Source organism: Papio anubis, chromosome 12 (assembly GCF_008728515.1).
Source record: "Papio anubis isolate 15944 chromosome 12, Panubis1.0, whole genome shotgun sequence".
Taxonomy (NCBI): domain Eukaryota; kingdom Metazoa; phylum Chordata; class Mammalia; order Primates; family Cercopithecidae; genus Papio; species Papio anubis.
In genome coordinates this window covers 79,360,910-79,375,767 of record NC_044987.1, presented here as the reverse complement: position 1 = coordinate 79,375,767, position 14,858 = coordinate 79,360,910, and the positions used below count along the sequence as shown (strand labels likewise).

Below are 14,858 nucleotides of genomic sequence, written 5' to 3'. Positions count from 1 at the left end.
CAGGAGATCGCTCTGCCTTCAAGTGATCTGTTTTAACGGTTTCTGATTTTCTTTTCCATTCATTTTTTTTTTTTTCAAAAGAGCCTTTTGGTGTCTTTTAGAATGGTGTCCTAGTCCCTTCATGCAATCTACACGTGGGCACAAGCTAGGAATGTTTGAGAAGAAAGATGCTTTAGTATGAGTGAAAACACTAGATAGAATGAAACAACTAGGCATATTTCAGCCAATAAAGCAATCAAGTGCCTCTGACTCTCACAGAGAATCTGCAGGTAGCAATCCCAGACTAGGCAGAACTTTTCCACCTTTAATCAACAACAGAGTACATTAAATCTCAGAATGGTTGTGATGTGGCCAGACACATAGCTAGTCAGGAGCAGAAAGAGAATGTGGATCTAGGCATCATGATCTATTTCTCATTCCACAATTGGGTACTGTGGAAAGAGTCAGAAGAATGAAATGCAGTTCTGATGGCTAATGGACTGCCCTGAAAGATCAGAGCTCGCCTCGCACAGGCTTTTTTTTTTTTTTTTTTTTAAAAAAAACCCAGCTGAGTCAAATATCAAGGTAGGATTGAGTGGAAAGAAAGAGGGACTGGAATCAAGAGGCTTAAGGCATCATTGTGGCTGCATAAAGTCTTCAAGTCACTTTTGCCTCAATTTGGCCATTAAAAAAAATGAGGATGATAATGGCCCTTGGAGAGAAGGCTATAATGTGACAATTATAACAATAGCTACCATTGAGTGAGCACTTACAATACTCCCCTTTCAAAGTTATTTGTTAAATGCTTTCCAAGATTTATCTCACTTAATCTTCACTTCAATTTTCCAAAGCATGTACAATTATTTTTCACATTTCAGTGAATAGGAAACAGGCTGAGCAGGTCAAGTCCTTTCTCAGAGTCACATTGCTAACAGTAGAGGTGCCAGGATTTGAACCACTTCTGCAATTCAGGGGCTAGAAACACAAGTAAGCTGCAATACAAGCTTTCTTGGTTAATAAGCTTCTCTGCTCCTGGGGATTCCATATAAACTGATAGAGGAGGGTTTCTGTGTTTTTCATTGCATTAGATCATAGTGATGATTGGTGAAGTCATGGGATTTTTTTTTTCTCTAGAATCCTTTTAAAAAATGCCTCAAGCATCCCCTTAAATGTATGCTATTAAAGTTGACTTTAAGATCGCATAATGCATCTGATAGAAAGCAATTTACCTGAAATACCTTTGAAAGGCTGCATCTGGGCCATGTCTGTACCTAATCTACATATTTATAATTCCTAAAATTTCAAAGTGGAAAGTGCTAATTAAATTGCACAAAAACCTCACGTAAATACTTACACTACTTCTTCCTAAATTTCTACTCTGCTTTATGGCGTATAATACACCTAACTGATTATTACAAGAAGTTCTGTTTGGTCCAAATATGAAATGTCAATTTTCTTCCAACTGCTCCTGCAACACTGGGAGTTAATAAATTCAAAAGAAAAAGAATTTCATCGAAAGGAATTAAAAACCTAATTACACAAGCCCCATTTTGTTTTTGAATGTAATATCCTTAGAAGAAATAAAATCAATCTGATGCCCTATCTTCCAAAAGATGATAATGTTACATATTCACAGTGTATTGACAGCAGACCCTACCCATTCCCCTAAAATTTGACTTTTACCTCTGTGCTTCAGTTCCATGTCACCATGAATCATTAGGTTTACAAAAGTCCAGACACTGCTTGTGGGCAAGCACTTTTTATCAATGTCATTTTGACATTCCAGATATTCCACAGTTGTGCTGTCCACCAGCTTGATTCCAGATGGAATAAATAAAAGCTATCTGATGACGATACTGTAATGGTCCTGGACCTTTATGAGGTGAAATGTGCTTGTTTGGACAAGTTTCAGTATTGGACGTGGTTCACTCAGGAACGCACATGGTAGAGAAGAGAAATACAGTGCGGGACAAACTCCATATGCAAATCCTTCCCGGGGAGGTTGGGGAATGCTCCGAGGCGATGCTTGGCCGGTACACTGACTAGAAGGAAGTTCGAGACAAACTGCCTCTTCCTTCACCTTAGGATCACAATATAGTCTCTACTATCACTGTTCTGAGCAGTTATAGCATTAATTTGTAGCACTTAAATCTCACAAATGCCCCTCAGTGACTCAGGCTTCTCCCCTCCTTAATCCTTCGTCCTAGCAGCTTCCCATATATGGATTTACAGACTTGTACCTGTTCACTGAATGTCATGGTATGCAAATGATACATAAATCAGGGTGGAAAGTATTAAGTTACCAAGAAAATAAACCAGGGGGCAATTGCTCTGTAAATTACATTCTTTAAAACTTCTGTTAAAAAGAACATTAGGCAAAAACAGAATCCTGTGCCTTGTGTTTCTCTCCCTTTTGACTTGAAACTTCCTAAACAATTACAGGTTTGTTTGTTCTTTCATGCTAGGAGGATGCTGGCCCTTTTTCCCTACTCATACGGGGACTGGGAAGCACCTCTAACTTACCCTCTGCATTCTGTTTTGTCAATGGCAACAAAGGGACAACTAGATGTATAGTCCTCAGACTAGGCTCCATTTGCTCCAAGATTCCCCATTCTCTGGCAGGGGACTTTGAGCTGCCAGGAAGTCAATGCTGAAGCTGTGTTTTTACAGCTATGTTATTATAGCTTTATGGCTGTGTTATTACAGGCCATGACATGTAATAACATTATTGTGTTAACATTTATATGTATTATCTCATTTAATTCTCATAATTCCATGAGCTGAATACTATTATTACTCACTCCTATTTTATCCATGAAAAAACAGAGGCATAGAGAGGTGAAGCAACTTGCTCCAAATCATATCCCTAAAAAGCAGTGGAGCTGGAATTTAAACTCTGCTAGTCTGACTCCTATTCTTAATCCTCGGTTGATGAGCATTGCTGCCAATGTCCTATCAGCCCCATCTTCATGGGGTGGGGGTGATATCTTCCATAGAATTTTGACTGCTTACTCCCCTAACTCATACCTTGGATGATGGAATAAAGGAAGAGAGAAATGAAGTGAGCTGTGAAAACGGCTGACAAAGTTGTCCACAGAACTTTTCTCCCATGATTCTGATGAAAATGAACCAAACATAAAAATCCAACCCCAAATATTCACAGTTAGCAACCAAAGAAAGAAAAGGGCATAACTGAAAACAATACATGTAAAAACCCAGTGCTTGAGAAAAGGGATGAAAAATTCTGGAGCAGAGCAGAGAGGCATGGCCACCCGGCCCCCAGAACTACATGGGTGTGTCAACACAGCGAAATGAACTCTGCAGTAGTTCTCTCTGCCAAGATGGTGAGCCGGTGGCTGAGCCTCAAGGTAGAGGCGCATGCCAAGAAGCTGTGGCCCAAGTCCAGGAGGGAGAAGCCTAAAGTGGAACTCAGTCAGCTCTATGGTTCACCAGTGATTTTTAAGCAGCCTCTTCCTTAAAGGCCTGGAAGGTTAATTAAGGGTCAGGCCAGACCTTACTCTTCAGAGATCCCCATCCCTGAGCGCCAGAGTAGGTGGGAGAGGTGGGAGCACTTACAGGTGGGAGCTCAGGTTAATGAAGTGAACTTAGCATAGAGGACCCTTAACTACAGTGAGTAACCTGGGAGATGGTAAGTTTCCTTCCTTACCTTCTTCAAACCCATCCCGGAATGAGCCCGAACGGCTCATGGTTCTGCTCTTCTCATCCAGGGACATGGAGCTATTCCGGAAGCGGCTGTCAGTGTATGGATCATACTGCCCATCAGCATTGGAGAGGCTGTGGGTCCTCAGCATGGTTGGGTTGGACAAGCTCATCTGGGTGACAGTGGTGGGACTCGCTGGAATAAAAGGAATAGAATGAAAAGGTTAGACATTCATATCTCTGTTCAAATCCTGGTTGGGGACAAAGAGAAGACTGCTTATTGTTAGCCATATGTGTTCCTGCCAACTCTTCTCCCGTCTGTTTTCTAAAAGGTAGTCCCATCAGCATTTGAGTTACACACTGGGAGCTAAAAATAAGAGTGGAAAGGCGGGTCAGCTCCAAAGCAAGGCTCTGGGCCTCAGCTTTCCAACTTGGCACGTTCAGACAGGCCAGTGTCACCTTCCAGGCATGAGCTAATTACTCCTCAGGCTCATCTGGAATGATTTTCTCTAAAGCCAAAAGCCCAAAATAGCCCAACCAGGCTTTTGATCAGATGGGAAGCATTTGTGCATGACAAGAATCTCTTGCCTCAAAGAGTTATGGCTGGGAAAGAACAGTATGAACACAGGTCCCATTGCCTCAGATGGGGGACATTTAATAATGGTGTATAAAGAGTTTTAATGCAAGGAAGGTACATTTGTCTCAGCTAAAACTAGCTTTCTTATGAAAATCCTGTCCATTTGAGTCATGTGCAATATTTTCAGAGGTACTCATTTAGTCAATCAGAAATGAAGAGTTAAACGTCACTTGACTACAAGCCACCTCTATCCTTAAAGACTCTGAATTTGTTATTCACTATATTCAGAAAAGGCTGCCTCTCTAAAGAGTGAGAAGAGATTAGAAAAGATTTCTCACCCGCTATCAGTCCTTCAAGGCTCAGCTCCTACCCTGCCACCTTCACATAACCTCTGCCTGTAACTCCAGCCAGCATTAATCTTTCCTTTTTCTAAATGTGTCTAATACTTGCTATCTAATTATATTCAGCTTTTACACGGTTTCATATAAAGCTTTGGATTGTTCTCTTTTACCCTATTATACAGGTGTGCATTGATGTGTTTGTCTTCCTGAAAAAGAATTCCATTGACATGTCAGCAGGGACTGTGACATAAATTCTTTTTCTTTCCCCACTGTGCCAGTCAAAGCATTATGTCAGAAGTAGGCATTGTTAAGAATACCTATTCAATCAAAACTTAACTTTTATTTCCAACTTAATAAAGTAATGAGGATGACCTAACATGGGATATGCAATAAAATCTATTTCTTCAGAGGTCTTAGAAAGAGAATGCATTCTTTTTAAGAATGCAATAACATGTTCTTTGCCATAGCCCTACCAATATCAACCAAATAAAGAAAATTACTGATTAGAGTATCAAAAACTTTACTATTTTCTCTATTTCTTTTGCTATCAATCTCCTGTAATCAAACTATATTGCCGAGAGCTAATCAGACACTGAGCAGGATGTGACTATATGGCTGTTTCACAATATAAGATAACTCAAGTGATGGGTGCACCAAAATCTCAGAAATCACCACTAAAGAACTTATCTATGTAACCAAAAACTACCTGTTCCCCAAAAACTATTGAAATAAAAATATATTATATATATAAGATAAACACTGTCCTATGGAGCTGATCAATACAGCTAATGACAAGTGGCTACTCACCAAGCTGGGAAAAGTTGAATCTTGTACCAGAGGGAGAAGTCACGCTGGAGCCAGAGGAAAAGGGGGAATTGGAAGCGGTGTCCTGCAGGCCTCCTGCAGAGTGGGACCGTAACCATTCTTTTGCATCTTCTTGCGTGCGAAGCTGGGAGGTGGGAGTATACCTGAACAGACAGAAATCAAGCCAGAATTAACTATGAACAACGCTTATTAAAATGAACTCTGTGGAGTTGATGGTAAATATATTAAAAAGAAAACATATATCCAAAGATGATTTTTTAAAAATCAGATCACTACACACCCAGAAACTTACGAAGTTTCTCAAAACCTTTTTTCTATTTGCCTGTGTTTGGGGAAAATGACTATTCCTTTCAGTTTGGAGGGAACACATAAAGGGAAGAAGATTGGTAAATGCTCAGAAGAGCCGTCACTGGGCGTATCTGTAACATGTTGCTTCATGACAGTGTCATGTCAAAGCCCCCACCTTGACAGGACTGAAGCAACAAAATGAGTTGCTGTTAGTGCTTTGAGGGAGTTTTAATTAGACAACTCATGGCATCTGCCATTCTATAGCACAAATAAACGACCATGAATCACAGCATATGAAAAAGCAGACATACAAAGCAAGGTTTGAAGACATTAATGTTTATAGTAGTTGCTGTAATAGAGCATAAACAAATCTTCATAAAAGCAACCCCAAATCATTGGGTTTTATAGGAGAGGGTCTTCAGAAGTTACGTGGTCCACCCTCATTTATTCTGAAATGTATATGGTGATGATTTATTGAACACCTACAACGTGTTAGGTGTCTTCATGCACATTATCTTTATCAAAGCCTCAGATCTACTCAGCAACATAGATGCCATTATTCCCATTTTACATTCAGGGAAGGTAAGGACCCTGCTGGTAGTCACAGAGTTGAGATTTCAATCCATGTTTGATTGTTAAAATGCATGCTCTTTTCATTATGCCCATAAGTAGCATCTGAAATTTTTTTCTTTCTTTCTTTCTTTTTTTTTTTTCCGAGATATAGTCTTGCTCTATTGCCCAGGCTGGAGCGAGGTGGCACCATCCTAGCTCACTGCAACCACTGCCTCTTGGGTTCAAGTGATTCTCCCACCTCAGCCTCCCGAGCAGCTGGGACTATAGGCATGTGCCACCATGCCCAGCTAATTTTTTGTATTTTTAGTAGAGACAGGGTTTTGTCATGTTGGCCAGGCTGGTCTCGAACTCCTGACCTCAAGTGATCCACCTACCTTGGCCTCCCAAAGTGCTGGGATTACAGGCATGAGCCACTGCATCTGGCCTGCATCTGAAATTTCTGAGTGCCAAGTGGCCAGGGTATCCTTGGACTTATGTATTATGGAGTGACTACTAATTATGTCAACAGAGGGATTCTTTGGGCTTAAGGAAAGATGTTGTCAGTGTGTTCGTACTGGATGTTCATGTGTATGGAGTGGGTGAGCTAGACAAGGAAGAGTCAGAGTGAGAGGGAGCACAGAAATGCTTCTTCCTTAACGTTTTCACTATATCTGACAGACATGCAACTTTCCAGGACACATCAATTGCCTGAAAATAGCCTGTCATGTATCTCTATTCTGAATTTTTAAAAAACCAGAGCTACATAATTTTGATAGGCTAGATCTGCTACAGAAGTATACCCACCATTTCAAAATGTTAACATTTAGAAGTTAGCTTCCTCTCAGGGCACCAGTGGGGCATCAAAGTCAAACTCACAGTGAGAGTGGCCATGAGTTAAGCACCTGGCATGGTTGCTGACAAGCAGCTCATAGGCACGACTGAAACTGGTAAGTACAAAAGGCCTTGCCAAGGCCCCCTCTAAGGCCACACTGCTCAACTCCCTCCTGCAGGACGACTGTTGGGAGATTTTAATACTTTCCTTCTTAGATTCTTAGCATTGGCTTTACTCAGAGGCTCCCATTGAAAGGAAGCATTGATACCTACCTCACATTACTGTTCAGAATGCTCTCAGTCTTAAGAGCTGCAGGTTATTAACTACAGACATACATAACAGCAATGAAACATTTCATTCCAAGTTCCATTTTATGCGAAAGCACTTAATGCTTAGTGCAGGGTGAAGCTGATGCTACAAGGCACGTGGTGTTTAGAAAGCAGGAGAAATGACGGCTGCAACCATCAGACAGCAAGATCACGGGGAAGGCATTAGCAAACTGAAGTTTCTCTGATTGGCAAAGTGATATAGATGGTGTGAGCAATGGTGACTTATAGCATCTTGTTTTGCCAGGACTAGCATCAAAAATGAACCTGAGCCACCACTTACCAGGAATGGAAAGACAGTCCTTCCTGGGAGTCTTTTCTTTATTATCCACCAAAAAATGATCACACCCAGGTCTTGTTGGGCATTGAAAGTGGACCAATTTTCCATGAGAATATTTAGACAAGTGCAAACTATCTGTCTAGCAATTTTGTATGGGCAGAAAAGTTAAATATTTTCAAATTGGGGGAAAATACTCCTTTCCTCTTGTGCTCTTGTCCCAGCTTACAATCAGTATGCTATAAGTCATGTCCTTTCTCTTGGAAGACAGCCATATGAACAGAATGGTCATGGTGAAGTGCTCAGAAATTAAACCCATTGGCCCCAGAAGTAGCAATGACTGCTCCCTGGGCTTGCCCAGGGATGTTTTTCATGAGATGGTTTTACCACAGTAAGCCTGAAAAAGCACAGCCCCTGTTCAAGCAAGTAAGCTGACAAATGGAGAGTGAGAACGAGAGGGTGCAAGGGGAGCCGTCATCCAAAAGGTCCTGCTGTGGTGGTCAAAGCGGGGACCCCGGCCCAGTCCAAACCCCCACCAGCCATGAAGGAGTCACACAGCCAAGCTCCAAAGCCACAACAGATGGCACAGATGCAAGGGGGGAAACACAGATACCTGAGTCCTTTCTTAGGCAAAGTGTTCCTATCAAGGTGCGGGTCACTGTAGGAAAGTTAAAACAAAAATAAGAACTTCAGAGCAGCACACAGAAGGCAGGAAGAGGGAAAGCTAGGGAGGAGGCTGAAGGGCCCTGGAGAGAGAGGCGCACATCACCAGGAAGTGCCTTATCCAGCTAGGCATGCAATGCAACACATCCGCATCCGTGGAAAACAAAAGAAACCCAGTCCTCAGCCTGAGCTGACACCAGCGCATACTTTACCCCAGGTTACCAGGAAGCCTGAGTCCCTTAACCCCAATTGTTCCTCCTTTTCCACAGATTCAAAGCAAAACTCAGGGGTTGCCCCACCTCAAAGCAGAGGTCCTGTGCCTTCTGCTGCCCAGGAGCACTCTGCACCAACACGGCTTCTCGGAGAGAGGGATGCCCACTTCCCTGCACCCCTAACTCTGGCCCACCCGCTAAATGCCACTGGCAATGACTTCAAGTGGGAGAAGGGACTTGCCGGAGGTTTCAAGAGGCCAGCAGTCTGCATATTTGGAATTCATCTGTAACGAAGTGAATTCCAGGTCCCTCTCCGTTTCTGCGGCCCAGGCATAGCTAGGAGCTGAGTCCTGGGTGGGGCATGTTACTACTTGCTGGCTGATAAAGTCAAAGCATTTGGATCTCTAAAGACCAACGGTTTAAAGGCTTGGTTCATGAGCTGACAAAAACAAAGTTTTCACTGTCGATGGGGTGAAGGTTTTTTTTGTTTTTTTTTTTCCTGGCAGGAGACAACATCTGCTTGTTTTGTTTGGCCAAGCCATCACTCCCCCACAACATTAAGGTCAGTATCCATCTCTGAGGCCCACCCACAGCTGGGGGCAAACGCAAGCGTGTACATTCGTAAAGTCTTAACACTCTACACATTCTTTTTCATTATCATCGCAGGAAATGGGCACACAGAACACAGCAGTCTGCAAGACATAATGAGCCAAACTTCAGCAAACGATTCTGAAAGGGAAAAGAGGCAGCTGCATGGGGAGGGGTAGACAAAGGTGAGGGCCAAGCTACACAGTGGGTGGCAAGTCAATTCTGGGCTTGGGGGTGGGGGTGGCAAAAGGAATGGGAAGGAAGCTGAAAAGCAGGAACATGCCACAGGAGGCCACAAGAGATGCAAGCGAGAGCTTCTGCTGCCCCAGATCAAGTGGCAGGGTTTCAGGTTGCCTTCCCAAAACGGGAATGAAGGGGCCAGCCCAACTCCACCTCTCCCTGGGCTTTAGCAGACAGAGGAATAGACTCTCACTGGCATGTCCATGTGTCACAGAGTACACTAGAACCACAAACACAAGCAGGAGCCTTAGGCCAACAGCCTCGCACAAGACATCTGGCTTGACAACGAATGGGCAGAAGAACCTAGAGGCTCGGTGGGTCCCCGGCCTGCAATGTCATTACCTGTCCTGTTTCCTGGGCAGAGTACTTCTGCAGAACTTAGGGCTAGCAGCAGGGGAAGAGAGAGGGCTAGAAGTCCAGGCAGGTAGAAAACAAGAGAAGGAACATTAGCTTGGAAGAAAGGAGATGTGTTGTTATATACATTTTTCTCATTCCCCATGCTGATCCTCGCTTTCTTCCCTATATGCAGAAACTGGACACCTTTATCCCTGCTGCAGTGAAATCCAGGGCTCTGAGAACACTTTTAATTTCCTGATTTCCTATCAGTCCAGGAGGAGGGTGTTTGCCACGATGACAACAAATCTACCCAGCTGTCTAAAGAGCGTCCTACTCCACGCTCCATGGCTGCACCCAGTCACCTGCTCTGCCTGCACAATTACAAGGGGAGGGAAAAGAAGCTGTTGATGAACGAACAGGATAAAACTGAAGGATTTCAAAAGCTGAATGCCATTTCAAATGGTAGCATAAATCTGCCCCCGAGAGACTAAGCAGCTCCAAGCACCAAGAATAACCACAGAGGAAAAGATAACAGGGAGCAGAGCCAAGCTTGATTCCATCCCAAACTGGCTTCCCCATGAAACACAGCAGTAATTAGAAAGAGAAATCTCACAGGCAAAGGCTATTCGACATTTGGGATTCCTCAGCTAATCTTTTTACTTTTGGAAGGGTGTCTTTCTGAGAAAGGCAGCCAGAGGCACAGCACCAACCTTTCTGACAGTGTGGTCTTCACACTGTTGGTTCTGACAAAGGGAGTCAAGGAGTCGTCCTTGGAGGAGGTGATGAGGCCAGTGGAAGAATTGTGGCTGGGGCCCCCTCCACTGCTGAGGGAGATGTCGATGGACTCACAGCTGGTGTGGAGGCTGCTGACAGACTGAAAGCCCAGGCCATCCTTGCTAACTGCGGAGGAGCTGCTGGCGTTAGTGCCCCAGGTGAGGCTGTTGGAAGGGGCTGAGTGGGCTGAGCTGGGGCTGGAGGCTAGCGGAGACTGGTTGAGGTCCACATTCTTGCTGTAGAGAGGACTGCTGCTCCCGCTGCTCAGGACACCACTGCCTGACGGGGAGTCTAGGTTACCTTGCTGAGTCATGGTGGCATGAGGATTAGAGATGACCACCGAATTTTTCATGTTTTCAGCTGTGGCGATGGGCACTTGCTTGGTAGCCTTCCCACCAAAGAGTCTGTGAAGAGACAAAGGGTTGTGTAAGTTGAACACGCAGTGCCAAGGGGCACCGGACTATTAAAGAAGGGTAGAGCAGAGGAGTTGGTGAGAATTCCTGGGGAAGGAAGCACAGCCATTCCTACTGAAATGGCTAAAGGTACTTCAGGGAAAGGTCGGCCATAAAGTGGGCCTAGATACTAGTTTATCACAGGCTGCCGTCTTCAAGTTCTAAGCTGCAGCGGAGACTCCAACTCCATCTGAGCCAAAGAGCCATGGGTAATAATTTTCTACAGGCCTATTCACATTACACTGGGCCAAGATCTTGCTTCTCTTTCTTTCAATAAATAGACTAACTAGAAAATTGCCCTGGCCCAGGAAGATGGTTGTCTTCATCATCTCTGTCTCCACGGCCCCAGGCATAAAGCAGGCACACAGTTTATGACAGCTCAACTCTAAGGGATTTGGTTTCTTGACCTCTGAGCACAATACATAGAATCAAGAGCATGAATCTAGATCTGGAGGGGCCTGGGAAAAGTATCTTCAGAGATTTATCCACAATAGAAAGTGCAACTGGAAAGATGTATATTTTGAAGCCAGAGAGCTTACTTATCCAGTGACATACATGGAAATCTTGTTGGGTTCACAAGACATCAGACCAGACAACTGGGTGTGAACTGTGTCTCTGTGACAGACACATAGAAATGTCATTCTATGTCACCTCCCCTGCTCGTGGCCAAAAATGTGCCATCAGACTATAAGGAATGACATAAATGCCCCCTCTTCCACTGGCAGAGAGCTCTCTGGTAGAATGTTGAAATTATCTTAAAGTCAGAGAATTGTCCACATTCTAGTAATGTAAAGGCTCTATTACACTCACTAAAACCTGTGTGGAGTAAGTATCTCACAAGTGACAAAACTACTACATATTTCTGATACGCAGGTTGCCTTGGGTGCTCAAAGTGGTGACAGTTTGATCTCTGTCCTCTCCAAACAATCCTATAAATCTCAAGTATTGTAAAGACAATCAATCAATCAATCCTTACTACAGTGTGTGGCGGTGGCAGAAGGGAAGCACTTTGTGTCTGGTCACAATCAGGGAATGAAATATCCTAATGTAGAATCTTGGCTTTAGAATGCTTACATACTTCCAGTGATGACAGGGATCTCGTTACTTCAAAGGGCAACTTGCTCCATTGTCAAGCACTTCCAATTATTGGAAAACCCTAATCTCATCCACTTTTTTTTTTTCTGACTTTTGCATATTGCTCCTCATCCTGCTAAGCATGACTCTATACAAAAGTCTAATCTTCGGTCTGTTCGTCCTTCAAATCATTTGAAGAGAGTTATCTATCACATTTCACCAAAGATTTTTCTTCTCCATACTAATACACATCAAGAGAACTGTGAATACCTCAACGATTTAGGAATAAATGTAATTTACCAGGAATTGGCCGAAAGGTGTTCAATGTAGAGCCCTAGGAGCTGCATGCATTTTCAAGCATTCTATTATACTAGCCTAAGGGTCTAGTAAAATGCCTTTGTAGTTAGTAAAGGAAATCTATAATACCAACGAGTGAATATTACATATAATACTTGAGGCAAGAAACAGAGAAAATTTTCATTTACAAGGCAAACTGTTAAAACAACAAAGAACAGCCCAAGAGACTTACCCCCGGAAAAAAAAATCATTACTGAAACTCTAATAATCAAGTCTGGACAAAGAACAGTGAACTGCTTCATTATACCTTTCATGTAGAATGCTTCTTCTGAAGTCTTTTCAAACATTCCTGTTCATCCCCAAATATGTACGTGTGCATATAATTTTTATTTTCTCACTGCTTGATTTTCTTTCCTTGGGACTTATTCTTTCTTATAAGAAATTTCCTGGGAAAGTAGGATGAACTGTAACCTAGCAGTTGTAGTTTGAGAATGGTCCAATGGATATTATAATAAGATAATACAAACAGACAAAAGTTGAATAAATTTAAAAGAAACTTAAAACGAGTGAATAATTTTTTTATGTCTAGAGCTTCCACCCAGTGTGAACATGTGGGGAAATGATGTCTATTTAAGGTAAGAGGAAATCAATTTCTCTTTTTCAGAAACATTTCTTCTTTAAGAGGTGTGTGTGTGTGTGTGTGTGTGTGTGTGTGTATGTGGTGGGGAGGGAGAAGTTAAAATTTCAGACTGACTTGGAATTCTGGAGTAGTGTAAAAGTGTATGTGGGGACACTGGGGTTTGTGAGTAAAGGAAGGAGCTGGTCAAGATCACTGCTTGCCATAATGAGGAATCTCAGCTGCAGAATTATTAACACAAGAAAAAAAAGTATCTGCTCCCCTGAGCTACCCACCCAGGTCCAAGGGTGTATCAAGATGGTAGCTAACTTTTTTTTTTCTTTTCTTTTTTTTTGAGATGGAGTCTCACTCGTCGCCAGGCTAGAGTGCAGTGGTATGATCTTGGCTCACTGCAACCTCTGCCTCCCGGGTTCAAGTGATTCTTCTGCCTCAGCCTCCTGAGTAGCTGGGACTACAGGTGCCCACCACCATGCCTGGCTACTTTTTTTGTATTTTTAGTAGAGATGGGGTTTCACCATATTGGCCAGGCTGGTCTCGAACTCCTGACCTCGTGAACCGCCTGCCTCAGCCTCCCAAAGTGCTGGGATTACAGACATGAGCCACTGTGCCCAGTGGTAGCTATCTTCTATTGAGTGCATACTACGACCAGACATGACTACAAAGATGCATCTTTACAAAAACCCTGACAAAAAGGTATCATCATCCCCATTTTACAGGTGAGGAAACTAAGGCAGAATTGTTAAGAAAGGTTATATGGCAGCTAATTAAAATGGAACTAAGATTTGATTCCAAGATGATTGATTCCAGAGGCCTAACTTTTTCATCCCAACATGGGAAAATAGTCAACTGCAAAACTGTCGGCAGGATCTGCCTAAACAGCTTTACCGGAGGACTAAAGTGGAGAAAAACAGAGGGTGCTTCAACTAAGAAACAGGAAATTACTAAATCCATTCCCTGTATTCTGGTTCTGCTCAGCACCATTAATGTACTCACTTACCTGCGGAGTGTGGGAGAGGCCACATCTGGGTACTTGGCTCCAGGCTGGAGACCAGCCTGAGCCGGGCTGGACACAGGCTGGGCTGCCGGGTTCACTTTCACCGAGTTACAGGAAGCCACACTCTCGTTGTCGGATGAGATGCCTTTCTCCTTATCTGTTTGATTGACCAGACCTGGTAGAGAGCTGCCTAGGGCTGTTTTGGAAGGCTCCCTCAGTTTGGGCACTGGCAGGCCTGCGGACTTGCTGCTGATGTTGGAATCTATGCTGCTGGTGCTAGACCTGTTCCCAGCCCCATTCCGGCTGGTGGACTTACTGGGCCTCGGCAAACTCCGGTACTGAAGGTTTGTCCGGGAGCTGAGGGCCAGATACCCGTCATCCTGATTCTGAGCCCCGTCCATGCTTGACTTCCGACCAGCAGACCGACTGATGAGTGCAGACGACTTTGGGATTTTGCCCAGTGTGGCTGACCTGCTGGTGACAGTGGCCCCACTGGCTGTGATCATGGCCAGACCGGCGGCGGAACCACTCTGCTTCTTGAACCCAAAGCTGTTGGCATTGGCAGTGGGTGTCCTAGAGCTGCTGGGGAGGGGCTTTTTGGATTCGTCACCACTGCTCCGGCCTGCATCTGATGGGGAACGCTTCACCTGGGAGGCTTTAGGAGAAAGCCGTCCTTTCTCAGACACCTTTGCATCGTCTGTTTTTCCTAAGAGAGAGATCAGCAAGATTAGCCTGCAAGCCAAGAGCCCAGCTCATCTATCTCGTCTGTTTAAGATACTCCCCTCCTCTGAAGAGCTGGTTCACTTTTCCCTTGGGGAGGCAGAGGAAAGAGCTTTTTATAAAAATAATATAGTCTCCTAATGTACTGTGAACCTTTTAGGAAATGTCAATAATTTTACTCATTCGCAAAGCAGTCTAAATTTACCCGGGATAA

General features: G+C 43.7%; 1 protein-coding gene across 13 annotated transcripts in view; it reads right to left on the bottom strand.

Annotated features, from left to right (window-relative positions):
• Window positions 1-14,858, bottom strand: part of NAV2 (neuron navigator 2) — a 768,631-nt gene that overhangs the window by 61,756 nt on the left and 692,017 nt on the right. For 9 of the 13 annotated variants that reach the window (XR_002517349.2, XM_021926842.2, XM_021926834.2 and 6 more), the window contains 6 exons: window positions 13,928-14,630; window positions 10,407-10,874; window positions 9,703-9,768; window positions 8,271-8,315; window positions 5,365-5,525; window positions 3,647-3,835 (listed from right to left, as the gene is read on the bottom strand). Coding sequence is in view for 12 of the 13 variants with exons in the window: in XM_021926842.2 (XP_021782534.2) it covers window positions 3,647-3,835; window positions 5,365-5,525; window positions 8,271-8,315; window positions 9,703-9,768; window positions 10,407-10,874; window positions 13,928-14,630 (1,632 nt within the window). In the remaining variant the exon portion in view is untranslated. Of the gene's footprint in view, window positions 1-1,250; window positions 1,256-3,000; window positions 3,095-3,646; window positions 3,836-5,364; window positions 5,526-8,270; window positions 8,316-9,702; window positions 9,769-10,406; window positions 10,875-13,927; window positions 14,631-14,858 lie in introns of all 13 variants that reach the window. The other 4 variants (XM_021926836.2, XM_021926838.2, XM_021926846.2 and 1 more) reach the window with 3 other exon arrangements.